Source organism: Alternaria rosae (assembly GCF_020736505.1).
Source record: "Alternaria rosae strain MPI-PUGE-AT-0040 chromosome Unknown BKA58scaffold_8, whole genome shotgun sequence".
Taxonomy (NCBI): domain Eukaryota; kingdom Fungi; phylum Ascomycota; class Dothideomycetes; order Pleosporales; family Pleosporaceae; genus Alternaria; species Alternaria rosae.
Window position 1 is genome coordinate 1122682 of NW_025763577.1, and position 26391 is coordinate 1149072.

Consider the following 26391-nt stretch of genomic DNA (forward strand, 5'->3'; position numbering starts at 1 on the left):
CTGGACCGTCCAGGGCAGTCAAGTGCGAGGCATGCAACCGCTGGAGTGGATGGAAAGCGACAGAAGGATGGGCACAGGCAGAGATGCGCAACGACCAGGCTGGCTCCTAAGCTGCACTTGTGCAGACACAACGACGGGCAGCGCGTCACCGTCTAGTTGATGAGATAGATGACTGCCATCCGGAGCCTTGAATGGCTTGATGCGCCTCCAGATGTCGATCGCGAACGTCTTGGGTTAGGTCGCTCTATCTCTGCGATCGACGATCTAAGCTCGTTGAAGGTAGGTTAGGGGCAAGATGCAGGTTAGGCCATGAAAGCTCTTAGTGACGAAAGCATGGATATTCGACATTTCCATTAGTCGGACCCACTCGACGCGGGAGTCAGGGCGGAAAAGGCCTACGTCATCGGTGAGACGCGCCCACGGCTGGCTCGACGCCGAACGTGGAGTGTCCACGGGTGTTTTGTGAGACGCGGCGGCAGTCATCTGCTTGTTTATTGTCCTCACCACCATAAGAGGCGTCGGCTAATGACACCCGGGTCTCACACAGATATCCATGACAGCTGTCAGAGGGCTCAGAAGGCACCAGACACGCTCGCATGAACAGTGGTACGCTGCCTCGCCGTTCCGCGGACCTGTTGCTGTCCCCAGAATGCTACAGATTGCCCCGGGCAGGACGCGCCGATCTCACGTGATCCCGGCCCATGGCGTGCAAAATGTTTCGACGATCCGCCAAGCTCTGACGAATCGATGGACCAACGATGCACCATGGAATTACTTCATGTTTGACGCGTACACGTAACGAGGTCGGCCCTTTGAATGCGGCCGTCACCCCCGTTCGCGACAGTATAGCATCAATGGCTTTATGTCCCCAAACGTCCATGCACCCTTCGTGCCTGACACTGTCTGGACTTGGCAGCTACTGACAGCAACTCTGGTGGGGCAACGGCCAATCGCGGTCTAACGTAACGGTGGATGCAGTGTCGACATCTGGAGAGCGAGGCGCTCACCGCAACCTACAGACTCCCACACGCCACCCCTCAATGTCCTCGCAAACACCCGCGCGAACGCTAAACGTCCTCGTCGCCCTCACTGACCCCTCGGCCTTCCGCTTTGGCTGCTCTGTCGTTGCGCGCCTGCATCGCCTCCAGCATGTTTCTCTGAAGATCATCGCATGCAAGGACTTCCCGACCACCACGCACACGACTGTCCCGCCCCAGCTCGAGCCCGTCTGGTACACGTATGACCCCGAGAGCGACACGACGCCCGAGTGGCAACATGCGGATTACCAGGAGACCAACGTGGCCGAGTACTGCTCATGGGCCGACTTGCTCGTCCTCGCACCGCTTGACGCCGAGAATCTCGCCCGCATGCTCCATGGATTCACAACAAACCTGCACCTAAAGATCTTGCGCAGCTGGAATGTGTCCAAGAAGATAATGCTCATACCGGGAATGTCCACGCTGATGTGGGAGAACCCCATGTCGAGGAAGCAGATCAGCAAGATCCGGCGGAAGTGGAACTGGATCCGCGTACTCCCTCCGTTCTTGTGGTCCTTCGACCATTCCGGGCGCAAGTACCACCCGTGGGTAGAAGGGCACAAAGCTTTCAATGAATCTATACAAACCCAGATTGATTTGATGGCCGTTGGTGATCGCACTATCGCACTACCTATTGCCCATCTACCAACACTGACACCTACGCGAAGTAAAGGATCTCGGCTGCCCCCAGAGCTCTGGTCCATCATCCTGGAATTCACCAAGGACTGGGAGTTGGCGACTACACTGAACGTCCACACGAACCTGCCCGTTCCGAAAGAGTGGCGACAATCGGCTAGCGACGAAGGCCCCAAGACGCAGATGCAGAAGATAGAATGGGCACTTCTTACCTATCCTTATTCGGAGATCAAGGCTGTGTTTGACACTGAGAACCCCACACGCATCTCCCGCGTATGCATCGAACTCATCATGCGCTTTGCCATGGTTCCCGTTCTCGCGCATCTGGAAAAGTTCCACAAAGAGCTATTCTGGGGCACATTCGGGCATACCTTTCTGCCCCATAAAGCTTCTGTATTCGGCAAGACGGAGATTCTTGAGTACTGGCGGACGTCGCCTACCTTTCTTACCAAGGAGTACTCCGCGGAAGCCATTGACAATGCGAGCCGCACCAACTCGGTCCAGGCCCTTGACTGGTGGTACAACTCCGGCCTCTCGCTCAAATATACAGAAGCCGCGCTTGAGCAAGCTAGTTCTCAGGGTCACATTCACGTACTAAAATGGTGGAAGGAGCATAGTCGCCACAGGACTGCCCCTTCAGTGCCGTCCTCACCGATTGATGAACAAGCTCCTAGCAGACCCCGTCAAGACGACTTACCTCTCAAGGTGGGCAAGTCCATCACCTACGCAACACAGTCAGGATGCCTACCCGCGATCCACTTCTGGGTCGAATCTGGCATTCCGTTCTCGCATGAAGACACAATAGCCAAGATCGCCTCGACCCACGGTCATACACATATCCTAGACTACTGGCGCAAACTTCGCGGCGAGAAAATACTCTTTGATAACCAAGTCCTCGTAGGACCGACCAAGATGGGCCATGCCGATGTACTAGAATGGTGGAAGCGCAGCGGTCTGAAGGTGGAGTACAAAACATGTGACATCGAGGAAGCGTTAGAGGATGGTGTGGAGGGAGCGCGGGGAGATGCCGTACGAAGATGGTGGGCGTTGAACGGATTGAATCTTGGGGTGGGTACGAGCGAGTGGATGAGGGTGAAGGTTTTGGGGTCATGATGATGATGGCTTAAGAAGAAGAAGTAGGTATAGACAGTATTATAGCATTATAGCATAGCAAGCGATTCCTCTAACAACCATCCTAACTATTCCCATGCCAGCGGAACTGGCTCCTCGATATGACCTAGGAAAACACTGAACACCCTAGAGCCTACATCAACATGAAAACATCCAAAGTAAGCGACCTAATGTCAACGTAGACTCTAGGGTGTTTAGTTTTTTACTTGTATGAGGTGTCCCCGCGATGTTGTTGCAGCCCCACTATCTATCAGACAGGGTCTTCTTACCCGTTCTGGGCGGAGCTCGGAAGCCTTGGTGGAAGGGTCGGTGAGAGGGGCGGAATATTTGGCCAATCGGGGGATCGTAATTTGACTTTGGCCGCAACCGCCTCGCAAAGCCTAAACCGAGAGCTAGCTAATCAACCCGCTACGAGCGTGCACAACTTCTTATCCGCCGTGCTGTTCCCATCTGACACCTACACGTCAACGCAACCGTCTCCCGTCCAGTTCTCTCCTCGCCTCGACGCACGCAGCACACGACCATCTCGGTTTTGCCCACTTCAGACCACGTACCTCGAATTTCCCTTACACCACCACAATGTCTGCCGACAAGGAATTCACCTACTCCGATGTCTCGGAGCACAACACCAAGAAGGACCTATACATCGTCGTCCACGACAAAGTCTACAACGCATCGAGCTTCGTAGACGAGCACCCGTACGTTCGCTGCCCTGCACCTGCCCGCCGCGCAAGTGTCACCTCGGCATTCGCATACTCATACTTGTTATGGCGAAAAGCCCCGCCTTCACATGTGTCGGGTCAATGGTCATAGCAACAGTTGCTAATATGTATACAGAGGTGGTGAGGAGGTTCTTCTTGATGTCGGAGGCCAGGACTCAACAGAAGCCTTCGAGGACGTCGGTCACTCAGATGAAGCCCGCGAGATCCTCGATGGACTGCTCGTTGGAAACTTGAAGCGTCAGGTACGGCATCCCTCACATACACGTATAACCCGGCTCCCCTCCCTTCACACAAGATAAGACAAAATCCCCCCGACACTTCTCTTCGCGCGACCCCGGATGCCGCGCCCAGATGCCGGTCCGAGGGTCAAGGAACTTCTTCGGAATGATTCCGCGGATGCGAAACATGCCGGTATCCGTACACAGAACGCCAATACTGATGAGTGAAAACAGGAGGGCGACCCAAAGCCCAAGAGCTACGCGCAACCCGGCACAACCGCTACTACCACTGACGGCGCGTCAACTGGTGTCGGTCTCTACGCTATCATCCTGCTTGGTGGTGCTCTTGCATTCGCTGCCTACACCATGATGAACAAGCAGTCTTCCGAGTAAGACTGTTCACGTAGAGAAAGCACACAACACAGACATACCATTGAGCAGAATCTCGATTCTGGTTCGGAGGAGGAAGAGTCCCGCCTGGAAAACACTACGGGGCTGGCTGGCATATATAGAGGCGGTTGTCATGTGGAGTTGACTTATGGAGAGGGTTATATTTTATATGGCGTAGGCAGCGCTGCGTTCGGGCGGTATTATGCCAGGACGAGCGGTTGGAATAGATCGATTGAACTTTCTTCAATATGGACTCTGCCTCCTCAACCTACCTACAAGCTTGAACATGATATCTGAAGTACAAAGCTACTCTGTAAGTCTTCCTGTTAATCAAGATGGCACATAAACAACATCACCACCTCCAACACGTATTTTACACTTTGATAAGGGTATCATTTCAACTCCCAAGTATCCATCTCCATCTCCATATTCCATCCCTCCCACCCATTCACTTTTGAAAACACTACATATTCCTAAAAACATTGTTACTAGCATTCCTCCTCCCCCCCTCTTTCCTCCGATCATGCCTCTGCCCCTCCTGCTCCGGCCTCTTCCTCTGCTTCTTCTCCGGCGCAAACGTAATCTCCCGCTCACCCACAACCGTAGTGTTACTCGCCGACTTGGCCGGTTTCCTGTCTTTGAGCTTAGACACACGCGAACCAAACGTCTTGTCTTTTGCCGTTGCAGAACCCGATTTCCGTTGGTTCGACGAGGAAACAACCATTTCGGGGCCGCGTTGCGAGCGGTGCCCCGCTTTGCGATAGGCGCTGGAGGAGATGCGGGAGTTGTCTTGTTTGTCTTTCTGCTGTCGGGGTTTCTTCGCAGGACGAACGGCGTCTTTCTCGGAGTCTGACGAGTCGGAGTCAGAGGAGCCTTTTCTTGATTCGAGGTCTTCTTGCTCGGCGGCGGTGAGGCCCTTGGGGATCTTGGTGCTGGGGTTGAGCTGTTGAAACTCGCGGGTTTGCTCGTCGATTTCGAATTCGGGGTCTTCGAACATTTTGGCGAAACGAGGGTCGTTGAGGACGCCATCGGCGGGTTTGGTAGGTTCTTCGACGGCGGGGGCGGTGGTGGTGTCGAGCATGTCGTCGTCGCCGCCTTGCTTGAGGACGCGCTTGGCTCGCCGGCGCTCTTGCTCTTCCTGCTTTTCCAGCATCTTTTCGGCCAGCTTTCTGTTGACTTTGACGGCCACCTTTTTGTTGCCGCGGATTCGGCTCTCGCGCTCTTTGCTGATCTTCTCTGCGATGCTCTTGGCGCGCTGTTCTTGCCAGAGGTCTGGGTTCGAGATGAGGCGCGCTTCTTCGTACAGCTTCTGGGCGACGAAGAATCCGTGCATGTAGGGTCGGAGTAGGCTTGTAGTTCCGACAAGGTGGTCCAATGATAGCTGCTTCAGCTGCTCGTGTGTCAGGAACTTGAAGTTGTCGTATACATCTCCAGATGCGCCCTTGCCGAAAGCGTTGGGGTCGTTGGGGTCTTCGGCCATTTCTTCTACGATGTTGTCGAGGAAGGAGCACCATCTCGGCGCTGGACCGAGCTGTGGGATAAAGAAAGAATGTTGTTGCCTGCCCTCGTTTGCCGTCAAGAGCATACCGGTCTTTGGTACCCATTCAACGTGGTTGAGGTCTACTGATGGTTCTACGGAGGTCCATGGCGTGCCATCCTTTGGATCCCAGATCTTGATGACCCTCTTGTCTGCGGTCAGAATCTTGGGCTCGGCAGTCTGCGCGCCGTCGAGGTAGATGATGTTCTTTATCGGGTAGCCGTATCCTTGGTCCTTTCGCAGAAGTGGTTTGGGTGATCGAAGATCGTAGAGTTGTACAATGCCGTTGGAGTCTCCCACGGCAACTTCCAGACCCGACGAGGGGAAGGTCAACGCTGTGATTTCTGACTTTCCTTCAAACGCATCTGGAGGCGCCGACAGAATGCCCACTCTGTTTCTTGATCGCGAATCCCAGTACTCAACTGTGCCGATAGAGGTACCGAACGCAAGGAGACCATGCGACTGTTCGGCGATAGCACCGGTGTTCACTGCGCCTGCGCCGATGCCACCTTGGAGAGCGCCGCCGCCGACTGTCGTCACATCGTCACCACCCACGTCAATCTCGTAACTTCTCATGAAGCGCCCGACTTCCAGGTTCAGTCTGAAGGCCTCGCCCATGCCGTCCGCGTTGACACCGACTGAGGGTACCAGACACTCTGCTGATCTCCGGTCGTAGACGAGATCGCGACCGTAACGTGGTATGCGACTCGCATAGTGGAGGCCCCCACCGGTGTGGAACTCGATGCATCGATCTTGCTGGAGGTGTACGCTCTTGGTAGCGTCGGAGGAGAGGAGGTGGAAGGTTTGGTTCTGCGAAAGTTAGTATATATTGCGGGTGGATGGTAAGAACGGAAAGAACGAACAAGAGTGTTGGTGTGTCTTGCAAACGACAGCGACAAATGGGGGAGGTAGTGAACGTGTATTTGGGGCTTGTATGTGCCCGTGCTCATGACCCAGTCGCCATCCTCGCTCACACGAACACACTGGCTGGCTTCCTCAAACTCGAAATCTTGCAGCAGGTCGACGCGGTTGGCGAATTCGGGGTCATTCTTCAGACTGCGCTTTCTTTTCCGAATAAGCCACTCTGGCAGCGGCCGCGCCTCGCTACCACTGATGGTGTATACCGGAACGTTGCCTGAGGAGATCTTCATGGTGGCGTAGTGAGGTAATGCGACAGAGCGGCAGCAAAGAACCTTTGGAAGTTCGCGATGAAAAAAGAGTGGGGCCGTTAGTACTAAGCGCAACTCCGCCCGGGCGACATGGATGTGAGCTAGCGACCGCGAGCCAGCCGCCGTCTGCCTCTTCCGAGTAGCTGACATCGCATGCACATGCTTTTTGGCTGCCGGGTCCAGTCGCTCTGCTCCTCAAGTGCTTATACTGCCCACCCTGTACCACGTCGTTGCAATCGGGAGGCGCCGATTTACTGTATCCGGCTCTCTCCCCGTGTTCGGAGCCATGATCACTTCTCCTACGCGTCTAGATCATGCCGATACACTGACCCTCGACCCTCGACGCCCCGCCCACACCACAACTCCCATCGCTCTGATAGACACTGTCGCGCGTGACGCGCTGGGCGGACCGCAGCGGAGTTGATGGAAAAAGTGTACAGCGCAGTCTTGGGAGTGAAAATACGCCGCGCATACCACCTGAATGTCCCTTAACAAGGAGCCATCTCTCTAATGGAATTTCTCAAAACCTGTACTACGAATGCGCAAGCTATAGTACGTCGGAACGTCTTTGTACGCGATGGCACGCTGACAATATATAGGGAGACTTTGAGGCTGTCGCATATCACGCCTTCTCAATCACCCGCACCACCACCCCCACCTCCTCGAGAACGCGAGACTGGAATGTTTCCGACGACATACGCGCAGTCGAAGCTGAGCTGCGACAGGACCTGCACCTCGTTGCGCAGGATGCATCGCGACCGTGGCTATGGCTGTTCAAGCCCGCGACCGTCGATAAGATAGAGCCGAATGTCGACCTCCCAGAGCTCGACGGCTATCGCCTGAACAGTACGTTCCACTCGTACCTTCCCGGAATTATGACTGACACATGCTAGGCGAGCAGACGGGATGCACCAAGGCCATCGATTTAGCACGGCCTCCCATGCGCCCGGGCAACCCCAACACCACCGCGGCTTCGAACAATTCCCCATCGGCAACAGCACCACAAAGGGGCCTGCCTGCTGGCAGTGCGAGATCGTCACAGGGCAACAGCCAGGCCTCGGCATCTGATGCCCCTGCGCTGCCCGATTGCTTCACAGTCTATGAGCTCTTCACATCGTCCGTCATTGCTCTCATCTCGTTCAACATCGTCAAAGATTGCAATGTGACTGCCTTGAACTTCCGCACGTTTGTTTCCAAGGCCTACAAGCAGATAGACGATGATGAAGATGAGATTGAACCACCAGACTGCGTACATCGCATTACAAGCATTAATGTACATTGGGCCAGCTCCGGCACGCTCCTCGTATCGACTTTCACTGACCAAAAGACTGATATTCGTTGCGTTGGCGACGTGTCGACGCAAGTTGGAGAGCAGTCTCTTGTTGGTAGATGTATCCGAGTGGCTCCAAATGGCCTGCTTGCAACAATAACGAGCCTTGAAGATCCGCTTGACTCCATCGTAGAGGAGACAGGCCTCCGTCATAGGAAACGCACTAGACTCGCGACCCTAGAGCAGAGCATTGAGAACTGGAAGTCGAGTGTCAAGCGTTGGCTGGGCTGGAAGGGCTTCACTTTGCCTGACCTTGAGAAGAAAATCTCATGGGTTAGAATACGCATGACCTCAGCCAATAGCCCTCTGGTTTCGAGCCCGGCTTTAGCAAGTCAGGATCGGGACGTCCTCTGGCCCAGAGCACTGTGCTTCTTTCACGGATCAGAAGAGTACGAGATGACGTCTGCGGAGCCGGCTAGTGTGGCGGCAGCTGGAGGCCACAGTATGCTGAGATGGTACGAGACGCCAGAATCAATGGGCTTTAAGGATCCACTTGATGCTGCACAAGAGTGGTTTTTACGGAAGCCAGATCGTGACAAGATTCTTGAAGCGAGACGAAAAGCGAAGAAGGCTGAAGAGGACGCTGCCCGTCGTAAGGACGAACAACAGAACCTAATCCCGTCATCGCCCGTAAATGCCCGCGGTGCCTACGGTGACCTGCATCCTGTAAGCGGTGTCTACCCGACACCCCCGGATGGCGTTGTTCCCGGAACTGCAGTCTCCCATAGCGATACACCAAGCGTGTCTGGCACAGTCTCCAACGTCATCCTAGCACCCGGAGGCAGTAACCCTGCCATCAATCTCTCCGCTCCACAAGACGACACCAAGATGGACGATCAACAAATGCCTTCGACGTCACCGGTCGCTCCTTCTGCACCGGACAACTTCAACACCACTAGTGGAAACGATGATCTTTTCGGCGACGATATGGACGAAGATGGATATGGAGGGGATCGCATCAACGACACGGATTTCGACTTCTTCGACGGACCGGACGACAACGACATTGACATGATGGACGCACCCGCGCTGCCAGATACAAGTGTAGCTCCTGCCAGCACATCACAAAAGCTTGATTCTCAAGTTGCTACGGGATCCCAGGCAGAAGAAGACACGTCTGACCCTTTCGCTGCACTCGAAAGTGCGTTGAACACAGCTTCTGAGCCTCTCATGGATGTGAAGAAAGAAGACAAAGGCAAACAGCCTATGGCCGTGGAAGGACCCCCGAACGAAAGCGCCGACCTGCCTGAGGAGAAAACTGCGGTCCCAACACCAAGAGCAAAAGTGTCATTCTCCAAGGAGCCAACTCCACCACTAAGCCCGAGCGCTGTTTCCAAGGCACTCCAGCCATCTCCGCCAAACAAAAAGGCATCGCGTACCCGATCGAATCAACCCACGGATACCCCACACGATGCTCACTTCAGCCCGGTGGCTTTCAGTCGCAAGATGAGCATGTCCGACGCCAAGTATCAGGATGGACGATTCAGCACGCATCACTCTGTGGAACATGGTCGTAACAGTATCTCCAGCCCTAGTCCTAGTGCTGGGGTCACAGTCACCCAAACAAAAAGTCTAAGAGACATCCCTCTGCTTACGAAGCTTCGTATCACTGTAGGTGCCGCGTCGACGCACCAAATACCAGAGATAGCATCTCTGGCTCGAGCAGCCAGTGAAGATTCAGACACCAGCGAGTCGTCAGACGAGTCTGATGAAGACTCTGGAGAAGATGAGGAAGTGGAAGCAACGCCAACTGCTACCATTGGCGGACTCGTCATGCCTGTGAAGAGGAAGTTACAAAGCGAGGGGAACGCCACGCCGCTTTCGGTAACGTCGTTTGCGGACTCAATGGGTGGCGATTGGCATGATTTGCATGGTCTCCAACTTGATGAGTCGAACCTGAACAACTTCGAGCCAAGTCTATGGGATTGGTCTTTGGTTCATTTTCCCTCTCCAGTGGAACGACATTTAGCCGGTGCGCGCTACAGCCTACCTGCTCTACAGACAAATCCAGCGCAGATGCCTGACACTCCCACCTCTCAGCCTGAGATGAGTTACGAAGTATCAGAAGAGAAGCCTTTGAGTGCCAAGGACAGCATCTCGATTACACAGATTGTGACAGACCAGATTGTGTCTGCTACCCTCGATCTATTAGGAGAGGATACACCTCTCGAAAGAGAATCTGGGAACGACGCGATGGCGGAGATTCGTTGGCAGACCGTCCTTAGGGAGCTCTTCCCAACGGCTGAGGATTGTGACCTGCCTACACTTGTAGGCGTGCACGAGGTCTTCCAGGACTATGCTGCTCTGGCAAAAGCGCAGCAGAGGCCACCTGCACGGAAGAGTGACGGCCCGGCAGTTACCGGGAGCCACATGTACCAGATCAACGCACCATTCTTGAGGGTACGCCGTGCGGAGACGCATTGGGATTTGCTTCCACCAGCAGTAGCGTTCTGGGAGCCTTTAGGATTGTCACCCATCAGTCCTCCCAAGAATATCGTTACGTTCTGCGTATACCCGCATAGCGATGCTCTCCGACCATGCCTTGAGAACTTCCTGCTTAACCTTCAGCTTGCTTACGACAGCTGCAAGCTCGGTTCACACTCTCGCGTCGAGACGGTTGTCGAGTTTGAAGGAGGTCTTGTGCCTGTAAGGGCCAGTTCGTCCATCACACCGTCAGAGACATTCAAGCTCCTCAGAGAGACCTGCGTCCAGCTCGGAAAGCTTCTCGCCATACAGCATGCGAAGATACGGGAGCAACAGGATTCAAAGATCGATGCATTCGTCATCTACATGATCGATCCTTTCGGTGGTCCGTCTGCGCTCTGGGAACTGTGCTCGGCCTTCTGGGCGCTCTTCCAAGCATATGGTCAAGGAACACCAGGACGTCCAGATCAGCCCCAGAAGCCGGATCTGGTGCTTCAGGTTATACCGATCAAGTACATCGCTTCGTTCGACGCCCCTGTCATTCTAGATCCAGCTACTTACTTCAGCCTTGCACGAGAGGTCTACGATCGATGCCCGCCGAGTGCACCTAATAGCGACAAGACATCTCTCAGCATATATGCGGCACCTGCTTTCCATCTCGAGGAGACGCTTCCACGAAACATACCCTTCAAGCTTATCCCCGAGCCAGCGCAGGACCTGCTTCGAGAGAATACCTATATGCACCTTGCGTACGCGATCAGCCTCGATGGCACGTGGGTGACAGCAGCTTGGACCGACAGCTGCGGCAAGTCACAAGCTGTCGTCTCGTACCATCTAGGCACGCGCGTGTTCAGAGAGGTTGCGAAAGAGATTTGGCAGACGACTATCGAGATCTTACAATCGCGACGAGTCAACTGGCGTGTTTGCATTGCGAAAGCCGGAGTTCTGGAAAGAGAGGAATTGGAGACATGGGTCTACTTGATCTCGTGTCCGACACAGATCAACGTGTTCGTCACATTACTCACAGCAGTAGACGCGGATCCACCATACAAGTTCATACCCACCATGACTGCTCCAAGCACAACCACCGGCGGCGGTGCAAGCCCTCCAGACTCCACGTCCCAAGCCGGCGTCTCCCCCTCCGATCCAGGACCAGGCCTAACACCCGCTGCAACACCTTCGGCCGACCCCTCTGTCACGGACCCAACAGCAGATCCCGAAGCCCGCCTAGTCGACGTGACAGACGAAACATGGGGCGTCATCCTCGCCCATCGCCTCCACAACACACATTCCACAACGCAATTCAGCCCTGCCCTGATCTCAGGTCTCCTCGTCAAACGCGGAGAAACCCAACAAACAAACAACAGCATCTCGCACCCCATCCCAGACCCAGAACCCGGCCCTATCGTCGTAGCAGTAAATTTCCTCTGGATCGGCGCCGTGGGTTCTACCCGCGCTGCTTCCTCCCCTTTCCCGCCATCTTCCACCAGCAGCAGCAGTTCCGCCTCTTCTGACCTCCCTAGTCCAGGCGGGGCTGGCCTGCCAAATCCATACGCTAGTAACCCAGGTACGCCGCAGAGTCCAGGACCGGGTCAGGATCCCGCACAGAGGAGTACGACGAGTCTTATGTGGACGCCTACGCCGCAGACGAGGACAACGGCTGAGGGACTGTTGAAGGAAGTGCTAGGACAGTTTAGGGCGTTGGGGTTGCTGGCGAAGTTGAGGGGGATGCGCGGAACGAGGAATGGAACGTTGCCTTGGCATGTTGTTGCTGCTAAGAGGGGGGTTGAGGGGTTGAGTAGGATTGGTGGAGCGGTTTAGTAAGGATTTGCGCTTTTTTTTGGAAGGTGTTCAGGCTGGGTTTTGGTATATTGGGTTGAATATGGCGTTTTTGGCCTGTGGAATTTATTCATGAAGATGAAAGGATGGTGTTATCATCGTACTTAGTGTCGCAATGTTGTCACGTCTAGCATCCACGCGTTTTGGATAGTTTAATGTAGTCATAATCATAGCCACTCGACGTCTAGTATTATCTTATCCTTGAAGCATTTCAACATCACCACCTCTATCCGTCTTCCCATCCTTCCCTTCCTACCCCTCAATCCCCAAATGATCAACCTTTTCCACTTTCTTCCCCTGGCTACTCTCCTGCCCCACCCCACTCTCCTTCGCTTTCAAACTACTCTGCTGTGCATTACCCGCCGCATATGCACTTCCTCTACCGCCGGCTGCTGCACTTGCGGTACCTACACAACCTAATTAGCAAGCCTGTCATCAAACGACGAGGTAATAAAAAGAGGTATAAGAATGGAGAATCCGCTGCATGTGGTATGGAAGGGGATGGGATGGATGCTCACCTTTATCATGCCTATCCTCCTCCGTCACACTCGATCCATCAGCGTTCTGATGCGTAGTCTTCTTTTGCTTGGAGGAGAAGGCGCCGGAGAGGGCGCCGAAGAGGTTGAGGTTCAGACCGGCCTATTATTCTCTGTTAGCACAGGTTTACCCATTCAACCCATACTACACGTATACCCATCATAGTGCATCTCACAGTACTGTAAATGATACTGTGTGATGCGGTATCGAGAGAAGTCAGGGGAAAGGGAAAGGGAATGGATATGAAGGACATACAGAAGCATTCGCACTAGCATGATGTTCCTGCACCTCTCTACTTCCCGCGCCTTGACGCTGCTGCTGTACTTGCTGCGCTGAGGTATCTTGTTTGGATACGGCTTGTGTCATGTTGAAGAATTACCCGTCCTGTCTTTTTCAGCTGTATTTGGGATGCGCTGGTGGTAGGTATAACGGGTATCGCGACTCGCAAATTGGGGTATATGCTTTATTGATTCTTTTCAAGAAGAGGAATATTAGAGGTTGGTAACGGAGGACACTCCGCGGATGAAAGTGGTGCGCATCCTTTGTATGCATGGCCGCGTGCCTTGGTGGTGTAGGTTCGGGCGTATGACGTCATGGGCTGGATTGGGAGTGAGGCTGGGGTAGGGAGCAGGTTTTGGTGTGAACGCGCGCAGGGTCTGGGATTAACTGCAGGGGTTCAACATCTTGAAGATACGGAGTACATCTGCGTGATACTATATCCCACTCGTTGTTGTTGATAGGGTGTTTTGTATGGTACAGATAGTGTAGCAGCCCCACGGTCATGGAAAGAAGAGGTAGGAATTCAACGTGGTATATTCGATAAACTCCGCGCTTCGTATCCATCGTGTAACGCGAACCAAGACATGTCTCGAAAAGGACCGAAACGCAGTCCTTCCATCCTAAAACACATCCAGCCAGATTTATGTCAGATCCAACATCTCAACAGCACTCTCGCGCCATTTCCGTCTCTCTTTGCCCTTGAGTATAAGCCCTCCTTGACCATCTGCTGTCTTCTCCAGACTATCGACATCTACATAGGTCCATGCGCCGACTACGCTCTTTCGCAGAACAATCGCGCGTTTCTTCTTTTCTCGTGCCTTCCATGCTGCTGGCGGTGAGGTGCGACATGGTGGCTGTGGTGATGTAGATTTGCGATCGCGTGGTGAGCGGCGGAGGGACGAGGGTGAGGTGTGGGTTGGTGGAGGGGACATTGGTGCAGGTGCTATCGGCGCTGGGGCGTGCTCGATTACGGGGGATGACAGTTCTGTGAGGTCAAGTGTCTCGACATTTGGAGATGCGGATCGTGGTCTCGGTGGGATAGGTTCTGGCGATGTGAGGTCTAGAGTATCAGCCGTTGGAGATTCCGACCTAGGTTTGGCTGCAATAAGCTTTGGTGATGTGAGATCGAGGGAGTCGACTCCGAGAGGCGCAGACATGGTTTTACCAAAACGAGGTGAAGTACGTCGAGGTTGAGATGGGCCAAATATGTCTCTTATACTCTTCTTCTTGTTGGGTATGGAGGCTGTTGATGATGTCGAGTTCGAGGGAGCGTGCGACGCATTCGATGAAATCGATGTTAATGGTGGACGTGTCGTAGATGTTTTCGCAGTTGGTAGTGCGCCGGTACTGGCACTTTGTTGATGTCGTGTTTCTCGTGCCGGCGAAGAAAGCGTCAAGTCCAGCGAGTCGACTTCTTCTGACAAGGATCGGAGTTGGGGTGGTGGTGCTGCATGGAGTGCTGGTGTCACGCCCCGTCGCTTGGTCGGCGTCACTGATACTCGCCATGCATCTAATGTTGACTGCTTTGACTTGCTAGGAGACAGGGCTACAGAAGCATCTCGAGACGCTGTCGTAGCTGGCCCGTCCTTAGTCCTTCGTGTTCTCGCCTTCTTGGCGGGTAGTTGTGAAGGTGAGGGATGGGCAGGCGAATCTACCAAGTCCAATGTTTCTATCGTGTTTAGAAGAGGAGGCGTCGATGGTCGATCGAGAACCGCACTGATATCAGCGGGGAGTGTTTTGGAGCGCTGGATAGGAGCTCGTCTTCTCCGTTTGCTCACACTTGGAGGTAGATCTGCGAGGGGAGGGGACAACGACTTCTCGCGTTCAGGCGGGGGCGACTGTACAGCGACCCGAGTCCTTACTGGGGAGGAAGATAGCAGATCAATCACATCATCTTGTTGTGGCGCAGGCTGTGGGACAGGTAAAGGGGCTTCAGCAACGTTGTCCTGTGTCTTTGCGAGAGCTCGCGAAAGCTTTGAGCCCGGTTTTGTTACTTTGGCAAACGTTTCGATACGAGCCTGTGGTTGGTCCCCAGCTGTCTTCGTCCGCCTAGGAGCAGCCTTGGCCTTTGGTGCAGCTTTGCCAGGTTCTTGCACAGTTGGTGCTCGCTTAGGCTTCAGCTTCGTCTGTCGTCCGGCTTCCCAATCTTCAACCGTGAGCGGCACACCAACCTTGACGAAAGTCTCCATCACCCAGATTCTCGCAGCCTTCTCTGGATCGAACTTCGTAGGTCCACGCTTCTTAGGGCCTTCATCTTCCAGATCCTCATCATCAAGCTCCGCATCACCTCCGGCTTGCTGAGAACTAGGTGGTACTTCCACATCATCGTCCGGATCCTCCTTACTAAGGTCGATCTTGACAAGCTCAATGGGCGTGAAGCTTACTCGCAGTTCTGTGCAGTTATCCGTGACCGAATGTTGTCGCTTGCCATGCAGGCCTTTGATGAGAAGAGCTTCGTCCTCTTGTACCGCCTGGAGGTTGTTCGTAGGTAGTCGATCGAGGTTTCCAGCGCGTATACGTAGCTGGCGCACAACCATCGAAGGCGCCAAACTGCGGACGAAATGCTTTGCGCCTTCAAGCTTGACCCAGTCGAACGCATCGTGCGTAAACTCGCGTAAGCCGGAAAAATCCAGCTCTTGGTCCCATTTGATCGATCGGCGCAGTTTATCCAATCCAGCTTGATTCGAAATGGCGGGATGTGTATAGTATCCAAGGATGTCAAGACGCGGGAAGTCGTCTGGGATCTTCAGTGCACCGTGCTTCCGCTTGAAGTGCTTGCTTTCATTCGTCTTGAGCTCGTGCTGCAGTCGCTCTCGCCATTGGGATATGGCTCTGGTGTCATTTCTCGGGATCTTGCATAGGTCGGCGCCGAAACCTGCCTTCGCAGCCTCGCATGCTGTCTTTGGGCCACATCCAGGTATACCCTCAGGGACGTAATCTCCTCCACTCATCAGCGCGACCAATATCATGCCCTCGCGGTCCAGTCCCGACGGTCCATTCTTCGTTTCGAGCGCATCGTATACGTTGACGTGTGTTGGCGTCTTTCCCGTCTTCTCCGGTGACCAGTTGCGTATCGTAATGCCACTTCCAAACATGAGTGTGTCGACATCTTCACTCAAAACCGCATCCACTATTCCCTCTCGCTGAAGTAGCGCGCATTCTGCCTCAGCTTCACCTGGCGCAAGATGTATCGGATATCCAAATTGCTTCAATAGCTGCTTTGCAAGAAATTCGGGGATGGATGCAACGTTCGGGCCGGTGCGTTTGTTGCGCTTGAAGGGCGGCTTGTTTGGTCCATCGAAGACGAAGACGGGGTGAATGGCGAGCGAGACGAGGCGAAGGAGACGGTAGTAGAAGGTGCGCAATGCCGGATTGGTGCCGCCTATTCACAGTCAGCATAGCGCAAGCATGCGCATAGTGCAGAAGCCCTACCTTTGCTAGCTTGTATCTGGAAGAGCCATATTGATGTGTCGATAGCAATGCGCAGCGGGCGTCCGGTCTCTTCGAACTTTTCGACGGCGAGCTTTGACAGGGCTACGCGCTTGCCAGGGCCGATCTCCTTGTAGATACTGCGCAAGTCAGCAAGGAATAATTTTTAGGAGAATGCGCAACTCACCCATGAATACCCATCGCGCCTCCGTAGTCTGCACTCGATCGTCTCGCGGGCTGCCTTGTTGGTGGTGTCGCGCCTAGCAGCGCGTGATAAGATAGTTGCTACGACGACGGCGCGTGGCCCGTCCCGCATTCTGACGGATGCCGCACGATTGTTCCCCACCCACATGCATTCCTCTCGCACTAACAACCAAGACACCCCTCCGACCGTTTCTAAGACATGGCGCCCCGCGGCCGAAGCGCAACGGCAGGCGACGATGCCCATACCGATCGCAGCTACGACTCGAGCCCGGATCCGCTGGCCCTCTCCTTCGACAACACCATCACATCCGCCCGCAAGCCCAGGCCGCGTGACTCCATGGCGGGCAGCTCGCCGACCAAGCAGAACCGCAGACTCGAGGCCTCGGAGATGATGTTCTCGTCGCCCACCAAGTCCATGATCATGAGCACACCACGAGGCGGCGGCGCGAGCCCCTGGCGCATCAAGGTCACCGTCCAGGCTGAACCCGGAAGCGACGACGTCAACGCAGAATCCCCGTCCGTGAAGCGGGTCACAACGAGAACCAAGACGACGACCGTGCCATTGAAGGACCCTGATGCCTCGTCGCCTGTCAAACGCCCCCGCGGACGGCCGAGGAAGTCTGACGTGGGAGCCACTCCTAAGCCGAAGAGGAAGGGAACGCCAGTCAAGAGACGCGCACGATCCGGGTCACGCGAGTTGAATATGAAGGGTGGAGAGTCAAGTGCAGCCGATGTGGACACCGATGTGCCGCCAAAGAAGCGGAGAGGCCGGCCCAGGAAGGTCGTCGCTGTGGCCGAGGATTCAGGGACACGGGAAGGGTCGGTGCAAGATACTACGCCTGGACTTCCTTCGAGTTCAAAGTCCGGAACCTCAAAAAAGAGCGCGCATTTCGCAGATCTTCCCGGCCCCACTACCGAGACCATGAGCGATGCGTTGATGCAGGCTGAGGAATTACCCAACTTGAGCTCGCCGATACAGAGGAGCACGAGGCAGGATTTGCGAACGCGCAAGGGCACCCCACATGCGAACAAAGTGGTACTCATGGAATCTGACGAGCACGAAGAGGAGGGAAGCGATGTTCTTACGCCGACGAGTGGAGACGACGCAGAGCCTATACAGCCCGAGGATCTCGATTTCTCGGAAGATGGCCATGCCAGCCTCCCAACACCCAGCGAAAGCTCCGCCCATGCGAGCGATGCGGAAGATGACCAAGCTCAAGCCTTCGAAGACAACGAACCCGATGATCGAAATACCGCAGATGCCGCTTTTGACGAGGGGACGATGAGGATGCGAGACGACACAGTTGGCAACGAGAGCTTCACTATGATTTCACTTGATACGTTGCTTAGTAACGGACCGCGAAGTACGCGAAAGCCTGCAGATACCCACAACGCCACAGCGCCAGCCATCGGATCATCACTGAGAAACGAATATCCCGAGCCAAATACAGCTATAACGCACAAGGCTGGACCATCGACTAGCGGAGAGCCCGCACCTCCATCCCAGACCTTCACAGCACCCTCGCGCTCTGAACGGCCAAAACTATCGCGTTTCGTGACACCTGTTATAGATGCCGACATTCCATCAGCGCCGCCCGCTCTAGAGCCTAGTCCACCCAAAGCTCAAACACCGACGCTCGGCCGTGTAGTTACCGCTGGCGTAGCTTTACAAGGCTTGCTGGATCCCACTCGTCTTTCGTCTACGCCCGAACCTCCTCAACAGGCACTCGACAAGAAGCGCGACGAGCTTGATGATCTATTCCGGGGATTCAGCGAGGGCACGCGGAAAGAGCTTCAAGCGGGCTTACGTCTTGGTGAGCAGCTTGCGGGCCAGCCATATGAAGAGAGTGTGCCCGCTCCTTCAAGTCCCATCAAAAGCTATCCTACCGTAGCCCCCAAACAAGGTGTGTTCCGAACGCATCGAAAACGTCAGTCACGTCTTCTTACTCCCGAAGACCAGGATCATGCCGTCTCATCAGTGGAGCCAACCGTCACAGTGGACGAGGTGCAATACCCGGTTTTGAATGTCCAAGAGGAGAGTGTACCGGTGAGCCCTGCAAGGAGCGAGGGTGAGATGAGCTGGCGGGCAGACACACCTCCAGCGAAACGAACTGGCTTGACGGAAAGAGATGATGAGATGGAAAAATCCCGGCACGGTCAACCTGCAGAACAGGCAGACAAACCTGCGCAATGGGATGACTTCGCTGACATCTGGCAAGAAGAGGCTAGTCGTTCGCTGATCTCAGCTGAGGAGGAGGAAGCGCCTATACAGAAGGAAGCCCTTGTGGAAGAAGAGAAGTCGCTCCGCGACGTCTTCACAGAGGACATTCCCACCAAATCGGCTGCAAGAACCTGGCGTCGTAGAAAGGCGAATGAAGCTCTTCGCAACAATAAAGTCGAGTTACAGCGAGAACCGAGCCCTGTCCAGGCGGAACCTGCAGTCATAGAACCACCCGAAGTTGACGAAGACGAAGACGAACAGGAAGAGCAGGAGGAGGATGTCGTAACTCCACTGGAGGAAGACAAGCCGATCCAGATTGACGATGAGTCGAGTCCGGCAAGCGAGGCCAGTGATGACACCGGCATGTTTTTCCAGTCGAATATGCCCAATGTTTTCAACCAAAAGCGACCATCTCGCTTCGAACAACGACGGCAGCGAAGACAAGAGAAGGAGAAAGCGAGCCTGTCTGAACTTCTTGACCAAGGTGAAAGCTTCGTTCCAGAGTCCTCGCCGCCGCCCATGGCGACAAAGAAGCCGTCTCCGACAACAAAGACAAACCCGTTCATTGACACACCACCTCGCTTCCCTGCACTCATGAGTTCACCAAAGAAGAGCAGTCCTTTGAGGCGAGAACTTCAAAGCGCCGATATCTCAACAAGTTCGGTGCAGTTTGAAGAGTCTACACTACCACTTGCTCAAAGCTCACCGTTCCACACCATTGTGGATGGCGATAGCAAAATCTCTGCAGCATCCGATCAACGACAATTCCGTGTAGAGATGGAGGGTAACACAGCTTCTACGATAGTTCGCGTGCGTGAGGAAGCGAATGAATATCTGGATGCCTACGAGCCGCAAGAGCGGACTTTAAACGACCTTACCGAGGTCACTGAGGACCCCAGCAGAGTTTTGCACCAAGATCGCAGTCGTCTTCCGTCTAGTCCACCAAAGATGCAGCAACGGTTTCAGCAAAACTTGTTATCTGCCCGCAAGCCTTCGCCACTTTCCCAGGCCTCGCATCAATCCGAAGAGGCACCCGCATCGTCACCACAACGACCATCCGCCCGCTACAACGGCCCTCAGGTTGTCGACGAGTCAATCGAAAGTTCCATCAGCGAGGAGTCGCAAGCTAGCCCAGAAGCAAGCAGCCGGCCTGCCACATCTCCACCCCAGCAACCGCATCTCGTAGACCGCGTAAAGTCCACCATCCTCCGACCACCACCACCATCCCCTCACCCAATCATCTCCCGCCTAACTCCCCTCCCAAAAATCGAACCCTGGACACGAACACACTACAAAGCCCTCGACAAGCTCTACACAACGCACCTCAAGCACCCCGCCCTCTTCAACCCCTCCACCGTGCCCCCAACCCCCCTCTCAGCCACAAACCACTACCTCCTCCGCCAATTCATCTCCCGAAACGGAAACCTACCTTACGTAGGCGCCATATTCCACGCCTGGGGCTACAGCATGGAGATGACGGAGGAGTTGGTTGTTATGTGCAGCGTTTTCATGCAGTTGCTCACTCTGGAGAATGAAGAAGAGTATCTTGAGGTTACGGGGAAGAGGCTCCAAGTGGGCGATTGTGCGCCGGGAAAGCTTGGGGAGTTGATTACGGGGCAGGAGGTGCTTAGGAGGTGCGCGACTGTTGTTATGGGTGAGAGTGTGAGGAGGGATGAGAGGGAGGGGAGAGCGATTGATAGAAGTTTGGGGTTGGAGGTTGAGTGGCCGCTGGGGAGAAGGTGATTGCTGGGATGGTTGGAATGGGGGTTTTGAGATTGGCGTTTTGGGTTGGATGCGCATATGAATGTTATGATACCTGGTTATTTCTTTTTGGATAGGTGGTTTTGGAGTTTGTAGGATGTTGAGATACCTCTCCTTGGGTTGTTGATGCTATTGGATTTCACTAGATATGTTGCTGCTAGTAGGTGACTTTCGAGGTGTAATTTTGGTTACTATTACATGATAGGAAGGTTTCAGGCATCGTTTGTGTCGTATGTATTGCGGGACTCGCGAGTGACTCGTCGTCTATGGGTCATCGCAGTGCTAAGAGATGACAAAATTGGTGATCCATGTTTTTGATCAGAGACATCTTCCAACACGTGAGATGTAATACCCCATGTAGAGTTATACATTATCGCTTGAGAATGCACAGCAAGGCAACAAGATGCGGCCGGGCCACTTCTGTTTCATCATCGTCGTGCATGTGTATTCCTTCAAATACTTGTGTTTGCTACATAAAGCTATACAAATCAAAATAAGTTCGTCATTAAATCGTCTTGCAGAGCACGTTGCACTTTGCAATTTTCCTCTATCAGATTAAAGTACTGTGAAGACTTGCGAAGCAAGTTTTGCCAAGGTGGCATGTCACACGAAATTAGCTCATATCTAGTTACGCTTTCGCATGACACGCAATCAAAAATAAAAAAAAGGATGTAGCAAGTAATAGACACGCATTCTGTCTATTCTCTCTTACCGTACTGCACAGACAATGGCAAAAAAGAAAGGTTTGTAAAGGGCTCAACCGGGATTTGACTAACACATGTTAGTGGTTGATACTTTTGTAATTCGAACACTGGGAACTTACACCCGGGACCTCCTGCATTTAAGAAAGCTTTTCCCAAAGCAGGAATCATGCGACTAGACCATTGAGCCTTTGATTGGTTGTAATTGATGACTAAGAGTTGAGAAGAATACAATATAAATATGTAGAAAAAGATGTTTTGCCAAAAGAATTATTGAGGTGGACATCTTTTCGAACCGGCTTTCTGTGGACTCTCCGACACAGGAAGCGAGACAGCAGAGTGGAGACAGTGGAGCACGTAGTGCATAAGAGGTACGACAGTAATTGGTTTATGCCGAGTAGTTGACATTCGATATGTACGTAAAGAGTTGGCGGGCATATTACATGTTCATATTGATGATACTTGCACGACTTTTTATCAAGGGCTTTGTAAAGAGATATTCAGTTATGCATTCATTTTCGAAGTCTATGTTCGCTTGTCCGCTTATACAGAGAGCCTGACCCGTGAGCTGCGACGGCGGCTATATGCGATAGCAATTCGAGACATGTAGAAGCTCGCTCGCTTGCTTTTCGCTTTTGATAATGGTACAAAGGAAAGTATGCCGCAAGGAGCAAACATTAACATCTAATGACGTGCTTTTCACTTCATCTTTGCCTTCTGTCTCTTCTCCTGCAAATATCGCACCGTCTTGGAGAAGCCTGCAGTAAAAGGACCCTTCAAAGTTTGCACAGTTGAAGGCCACTTGACCGTCTGGTTGATTGCCTTTGTGACCATCTGCGGGACGTCCCTCTCGCCCGCTATCCGCTTGTCAAAGTCGCCGGCAACCTGCTTCTTGAGAATACCCCCGGAAGACTCGTCTTTGTTTGCATCCAGCATCTCCTGGTATTCACGACCTGAAATGCCAAACTTGCCGCGGTATTGGAAGTATACCTTCTCACGGAACTTCTTGGGCAACCGCCTGATCATAGTAGCGCGCCTCTCAGGATCCATGTCTTGTGACATCTTCTGATTGAGCGTCTGGTCCTCGATCCAACCCCTTGTGCGCACCACGGAATCGTCGGCGTAGAGTATGTTTGGTAGTGATAGTATGAGGTCGTGGTAGAGGTATCTGAAGTTCCGTAATTGGTGTGTAACGATGTTGTCGATCTTCTTGGGGTTTTCGCTGCCATATTGCATCCGGGGATCGCCCTGATAGCTCAAGCCAGTGATTGTAGAGTATAGTTCCTTCTCGGTAAAAGTCTGGGGTAATAGGAGAAGCGCGCATCGTACGGCTGAGAGGAGGTTACGTTGATTCGCGACGCGGAGGTTGGGTTCTTCGTGGAGGATCTTGACGGGCTTGTGTAAGCGACCGGCGAAGTACAAGGTGTCCCAATCGGTGAGGTCGCGGAGGAGCGTTTCGTAGTTGACAACAGCGTACTTGATCATCGTTCCGTTCACTACTACATATGGATTAAAGTAGGCGCCTGCACCATACTTCTCCTGCACATGGCTGACGACGCCTGAGCCGAGCGAGCCCAGGAAAGAATAGTGGTCTCGGTGCTCGCGCAAATTGAGCGAGTGGAAGTGCTGCGAGAACCGAGGTGTCAAGATAAAGTCTATCATCTTTCCGCCGCCCTTCTGCCACTTGAGTATCGCCTCGGGCGCGTTCGGATGCGGTGATTCCGACGGGCGTGAAGCTGTCGCAGCTGACTGAGGGAAGACGCCGGAGCCATAGGCAAACGCATAGGTGACCGGTGGAAATTGCCGGAGTATGCCTCTTAACGATCGCTTGAACTCCTCGTTCGTTTGTATCAGCTGGTTCTTCCCAAAGTCGCGTGGCAGCTGCGTGAAGTTGTCCAGCGAAGGAGGCTCATCTTCCCACTCTGGTGGCAGCGATTGGAATGCATGTGGCTTGTCGGCGGGCACAGTCTTTTCGGATGAGATGAAGCGGCGATTGACATTAACCAGAGGCCTCCTGCACCACGCTATCTGGAATGATGGTTGGCGTCGATACATCTTGTACAGAAGTCGATGCCTGAGGTTTCGCAAAGTGAGAGGGTGGATGACATAAGCCGTTGCTTCCGTAACCAGCTTGGTGGATTTGATGTTTGTGTGGTCCCGCCTGCCGCGTAGAGACGCGACTTCCTCTCATCCCACTCATCCCGCACCACTCCACACCAGCAACTCTCAATACTGCGTGTAACTTAGGCGCTACTCTTGTCAATTGAACAGAAATCGCACAAGAACGCCCAAAAAGAAACTCGGCTACCCCCACAATAGCCAACACCATGGACGCCGCGCTGGCTTCATTCCAGGCGCGTCTCGCGACCTTTGGCGGAGCAGCGACGACCACAAAGACGCGACGCACGAGCAGCAGATCAAAAAAGGCAGGCACAAAGTCCAAAGCCGGCTGGCCATTGGCTTCACCAGCGGCACAAGATCTCGCGTATGCGGGTTTTGTATGGAGGCCCACTACCGCCAGCCCTGATAACGTACAATGCTTCTCCTGCGAGTGCCAGCTTGACGGCTGGGAGGAATCAGACGTCCCCGCATATGAGCACGCCACACATTCGCCGAGCTGCGGCTTCGCAGTCATCGCGTGCATTCGCCTGCGTTCTGGCGACCCTGGCAGAACTGAAGAAGACCCGACTTCCGACGCGATGGTCGCGGCGCGTCGCGACACGTTCGGCGACATGTGGCCTCTGGACCCCAACGCCGGCTACCCCTCAGTCGACCAGATGGTCGCGGCGGGATGGTTCTACGACCCCACAGACGAAACTCCTGATGGCGTTACCTGTGCATACTGCGCTCGCGCACTCGACGCCTGGGACATTGGCGATGATCCGATGCAAGAGCACCGTAAACGCTCTCCCGACTGTCTCTTCTTCACATTGTCCGATATTTACAACCCACCAATTCCCGCGCCAAAGAAGGGAAAGCGTGCTTCGAAAGCCAAGGGTCGATCAGCACGCTCATCTACCGCATCTACTGCGAGCAAGAAGGCCACGCGCGGCAAGAAGCACATAGACGACACCACGATGGAGGACAGCGAGCTATCTGAAGCGGCACGACCGGCACCGAAACGCGGCAAGAAGCACATAGACGACACGATGGATATCACCGAAGTTTCAGAGGTCGTTCAACCGGCACCGAAGCGCGGGAAGAAGCGCACAAGCGACACTATGGAAATTACCGAAGTCTCAGAGGTTGTACAACCCGCACCAAAGCGCGGCAAGAAGCGCATGAGCGATGCGATGGAGATCACCGAGATGTCAGAAGTGTCACAACCAGCACCGAAACGCGTTCGATCATCAAGCATTGAAAGCTTTCCGAGCGACTTGCCAGTCGGAACACCTAAGAAGACTCCGACTCATACCCAGGACCATGTTGCATCAGACTTCGAAATGTCCAGCCTGCCAGCCGACCTGATGGTAGGAACACCTAAGAGGACCCCACCTCCTATGAGCGAGGCAGATGACAACAACGGTTGGGAACCTGCTGACGTCGACATGCTCTTCGCATCCCAGGGAGAGGCTCAGGGCCTGATGCAAGACATTCTCATCGACGCCGGCCTTGACAACATCGAGGCTACTGGCTCAACACCCGAACAAATCTTCGACGCTGTCATGGCAAACCTGACAGACCACGAAAAGTCCATGACTATTGAGCAATGGGTCCTTTACAACGCCAAGCGAGGTGAGGAGAAGTTGCGCATGGCCTGCGAACGGCAGATCATGGCATTCGAGGCTGAGGGCCAACGGGCCATGACCGTCTTGGAAGCCATTCCCACCATTTGATTTTCTCACGCGTTCGGTGCGGGTTGGAGTACTTCGGAGTTCGATCGCTTATGATACCCCGGCATATGGAAAGGCGTTTGGTTGTGTTGGATTTCGTGGATGTTTCTGTTGTTGCTTTCTTGGTTTTGTGGTTTTGTGGTGCCGCATCCGCCCCCTTCCCTTTCTCTTGGGCTTAAGGTGAACCCCACAGTTGTAGCCGCCCGCACGGGCTGGCTCCTGTGGGGAGATCTGGTTAGCCTAGGGATCGGGCTGGGATAGGCGAGGCATTCCTGTTTTGGAGGACGTTTCGTATGAATTTTTGGATTCTTTGGTTCTGTGGTTTGCTGTTTTGTACTGCACGAGATGATGATGAAGACAATGGACCTTTACATGACTGATCTACGTTTCATGAATGTACGGGCAACGTAATGGGCTAATTAATCAGTGTCACACCCGTTGATCACGACAAAGCGCTTTAGTAGGTGACCATCGCATCCATAAATATGCCCAGTGTTCAAGAGGACAGCGGTAAGGAGGACCGGAAGGATGAATTCAAGATGTCCCACAGAGTCCTTGGAAAGATAGTCGGAAGAATGCAAATTGATGCTAGGAACCTTTTGCATCGTACATCAGCCAGCTGCATACAGGGTCTTGATGATACAAGTTAGCAACTCACTATGTAGCGAAGACCCACTTGTGAAGGATATCTGGGTATAGATAAAGTAAGATGGTGAGGTCGTGAAGGAGTGCGTCGACGACGAAGGCGATAACAAAGTGATGAGAGAAGTAAGATAATGACGTATGAAGACGAGTGATGATTGAGTGACGATATCTGAACGCCGTCCGGGGACACTTGAAAGATTCAGATCCGATGCAGATGTGAACGGATAGAAGGCTACGGCTGAAGTATGTAAACAGACTTCCCTCTAGCAAGACGTCCTTGCTAGTGTAGTAGGGTCTTATTTTGAGTAAGTAGGAGGCATGCAAGATTTAGTAGTCGCGACGGGTGGT

The 26391-nt window shown here is 53.7% G+C and overlaps 8 protein-coding genes across 8 annotated transcripts; 5 read left to right on the plus strand and 3 right to left on the minus strand.

Moving 5' to 3' along the window:
- Positions 1–756: 756 nt before the first annotated feature.
- BKA58DRAFT_390086 (uncharacterized protein) lies at positions 757–2851 on the plus strand. Its single transcript, XM_046170807.1, has one exon. The coding sequence runs from the start codon at positions 1041–1043 to the stop codon at positions 2784–2786; it is 1746 nt and encodes a 581-aa protein (XP_046022695.1). The 5' UTR covers positions 757–1040; the 3' UTR covers positions 2787–2851.
- A 269-nt stretch (positions 2852–3120) lies between these two features.
- Positions 3121–4367, plus strand: BKA58DRAFT_226824 (cytochrome b5-like heme/steroid binding domain-containing protein). The gene is made up of 3 exons (XM_046166384.1): positions 3121–3502; positions 3642–3768; positions 3979–4367. The coding sequence occupies exons 1-3, from the start codon at positions 3384–3386 to the stop codon at positions 4135–4137; spliced, it is 405 nt and encodes a 134-aa protein (XP_046022696.1). The 5' UTR covers positions 3121–3383; the 3' UTR covers positions 4138–4367.
- On the minus strand, positions 4179–6889 carry BKA58DRAFT_226827 (nucleolar protein 10). Its single transcript, XM_046166385.1, has 2 exons — positions 6535–6889; positions 4179–6481 (listed from the first exon to the last, which is right to left on the minus strand). The coding sequence occupies exons 1-2, from the start codon at positions 6820–6822 to the stop codon at positions 4598–4600; spliced, it is 2172 nt and encodes a 723-aa protein (XP_046022697.1). The 5' UTR covers positions 6823–6889; the 3' UTR covers positions 4179–4597.
- A 461-nt stretch (positions 6890–7350) lies between these two features.
- Positions 7351–12415, plus strand: BKA58DRAFT_442536 (mediator complex subunit 13 C-terminal-domain-containing protein; the record flags this gene model as incomplete). The annotated part of the gene is made up of 3 exons (XM_046173911.1): positions 7351–7392; positions 7440–7686; positions 7734–12415. The coding sequence occupies 3 exons, from the start codon at positions 7351–7353 to the stop codon at positions 12413–12415; spliced, it is 4971 nt and encodes a 1656-aa protein (XP_046022698.1).
- A 135-nt stretch (positions 12416–12550) lies between these two features.
- Positions 12551–13650, minus strand: BKA58DRAFT_226848 (uncharacterized protein). Its single transcript, XM_046166386.1, has 3 exons — positions 13226–13650; positions 12952–13072; positions 12551–12840 (listed from the first exon to the last, which is right to left on the minus strand). Exons 1-3 carry the CDS (start codon positions 13334–13336, stop codon positions 12686–12688), a joined length of 387 nt encoding a protein of 128 aa, XP_046022699.1. The 5' UTR covers positions 13337–13650; the 3' UTR covers positions 12551–12685.
- Positions 13651–17057: 3407 nt separating this feature from the next.
- Positions 17058–21253, plus strand: BKA58DRAFT_390093 (uncharacterized protein). The gene has a single exon (XM_046170808.1). The coding sequence runs from the start codon at positions 17082–17084 to the stop codon at positions 20844–20846; it is 3765 nt and encodes a 1254-aa protein (XP_046022700.1). The 5' UTR covers positions 17058–17081; the 3' UTR covers positions 20847–21253.
- Positions 21254–22058: 805 nt separating this feature from the next.
- On the minus strand, positions 22059–23621 carry BKA58DRAFT_365867 (mitochondrial matrix Mmp37; the record flags this gene model as incomplete). Its single annotated transcript, XM_046168877.1, has 1 exon — positions 22059–23621. A coding segment is annotated over one exon (1357 nt), but the record flags the coding sequence as incomplete, so codon positions are not given.
- Positions 23622–23755: 134 nt separating this feature from the next.
- BKA58DRAFT_226873 (uncharacterized protein) lies at positions 23756–25609 on the plus strand. Its single transcript, XM_046166387.1, has one exon. It carries the CDS (start codon positions 23893–23895, stop codon positions 25399–25401), a length of 1509 nt encoding a protein of 502 aa, XP_046022702.1. The 5' UTR covers positions 23756–23892; the 3' UTR covers positions 25402–25609.
- The last annotated feature ends 782 nt before the right edge of the window (positions 25610–26391 follow it).

Coding starts and splice junctions, on each gene's coding strand:
- BKA58DRAFT_390086 (XM_046170807.1), top strand. CDS start 1,041: ATGTCCTCGCAAACACCCGCGCGAACGCTAAACGTCCTCGTCGCCCTC.
- BKA58DRAFT_226824 (XM_046166384.1), top strand. CDS start 3,384: ATGTCTGCCGACAAGGAATTCACCTACTCCGATGTCTCGGAGCACAAC. Junction 3,503..3,641: donor AGCTTCGTAGACGAGCACCC/GTACGTTCGCTG, acceptor ATATGTATACAG/AGGTGGTGAGGAGGTTCTTC. Junction 3,769..3,978: donor TTGGAAACTTGAAGCGTCAG/GTACGGCATCCC, acceptor GAGTGAAAACAG/GAGGGCGACCCAAAGCCCAA.
- BKA58DRAFT_226827 (XM_046166385.1), bottom strand. CDS start 6,822: ATGAAGATCTCCTCAGGCAACGTTCCGGTATACACCATCAGTGGTAGC. Junction 6,482..6,534: donor CAAGACACACCAACACTCTT/GTTCGTTCTTTC, acceptor TAACTTTCGCAG/AACCAAACCTTCCACCTCCT.
- BKA58DRAFT_226848 (XM_046166386.1), bottom strand. CDS start 13,336: ATGACACAAGCCGTATCCAAACAAGATACCTCAGCGCAGCAAGTACAG. Junction 13,073..13,225: donor ATGCTAGTGCGAATGCTTCT/GTATGTCCTTCA, acceptor AGAGAATAATAG/GCCGGTCTGAACCTCAACCT. Junction 12,841..12,951: donor GGAGGATAGGCATGATAAAG/GTGAGCATCCAT, acceptor TAGGTTGTGTAG/GTACCGCAAGTGCAGCAGCC.
- BKA58DRAFT_390093 (XM_046170808.1), top strand. CDS start 17,082: ATGGCGCCCCGCGGCCGAAGCGCAACGGCAGGCGACGATGCCCATACC.
- BKA58DRAFT_226873 (XM_046166387.1), top strand. CDS start 23,893: ATGGACGCCGCGCTGGCTTCATTCCAGGCGCGTCTCGCGACCTTTGGC.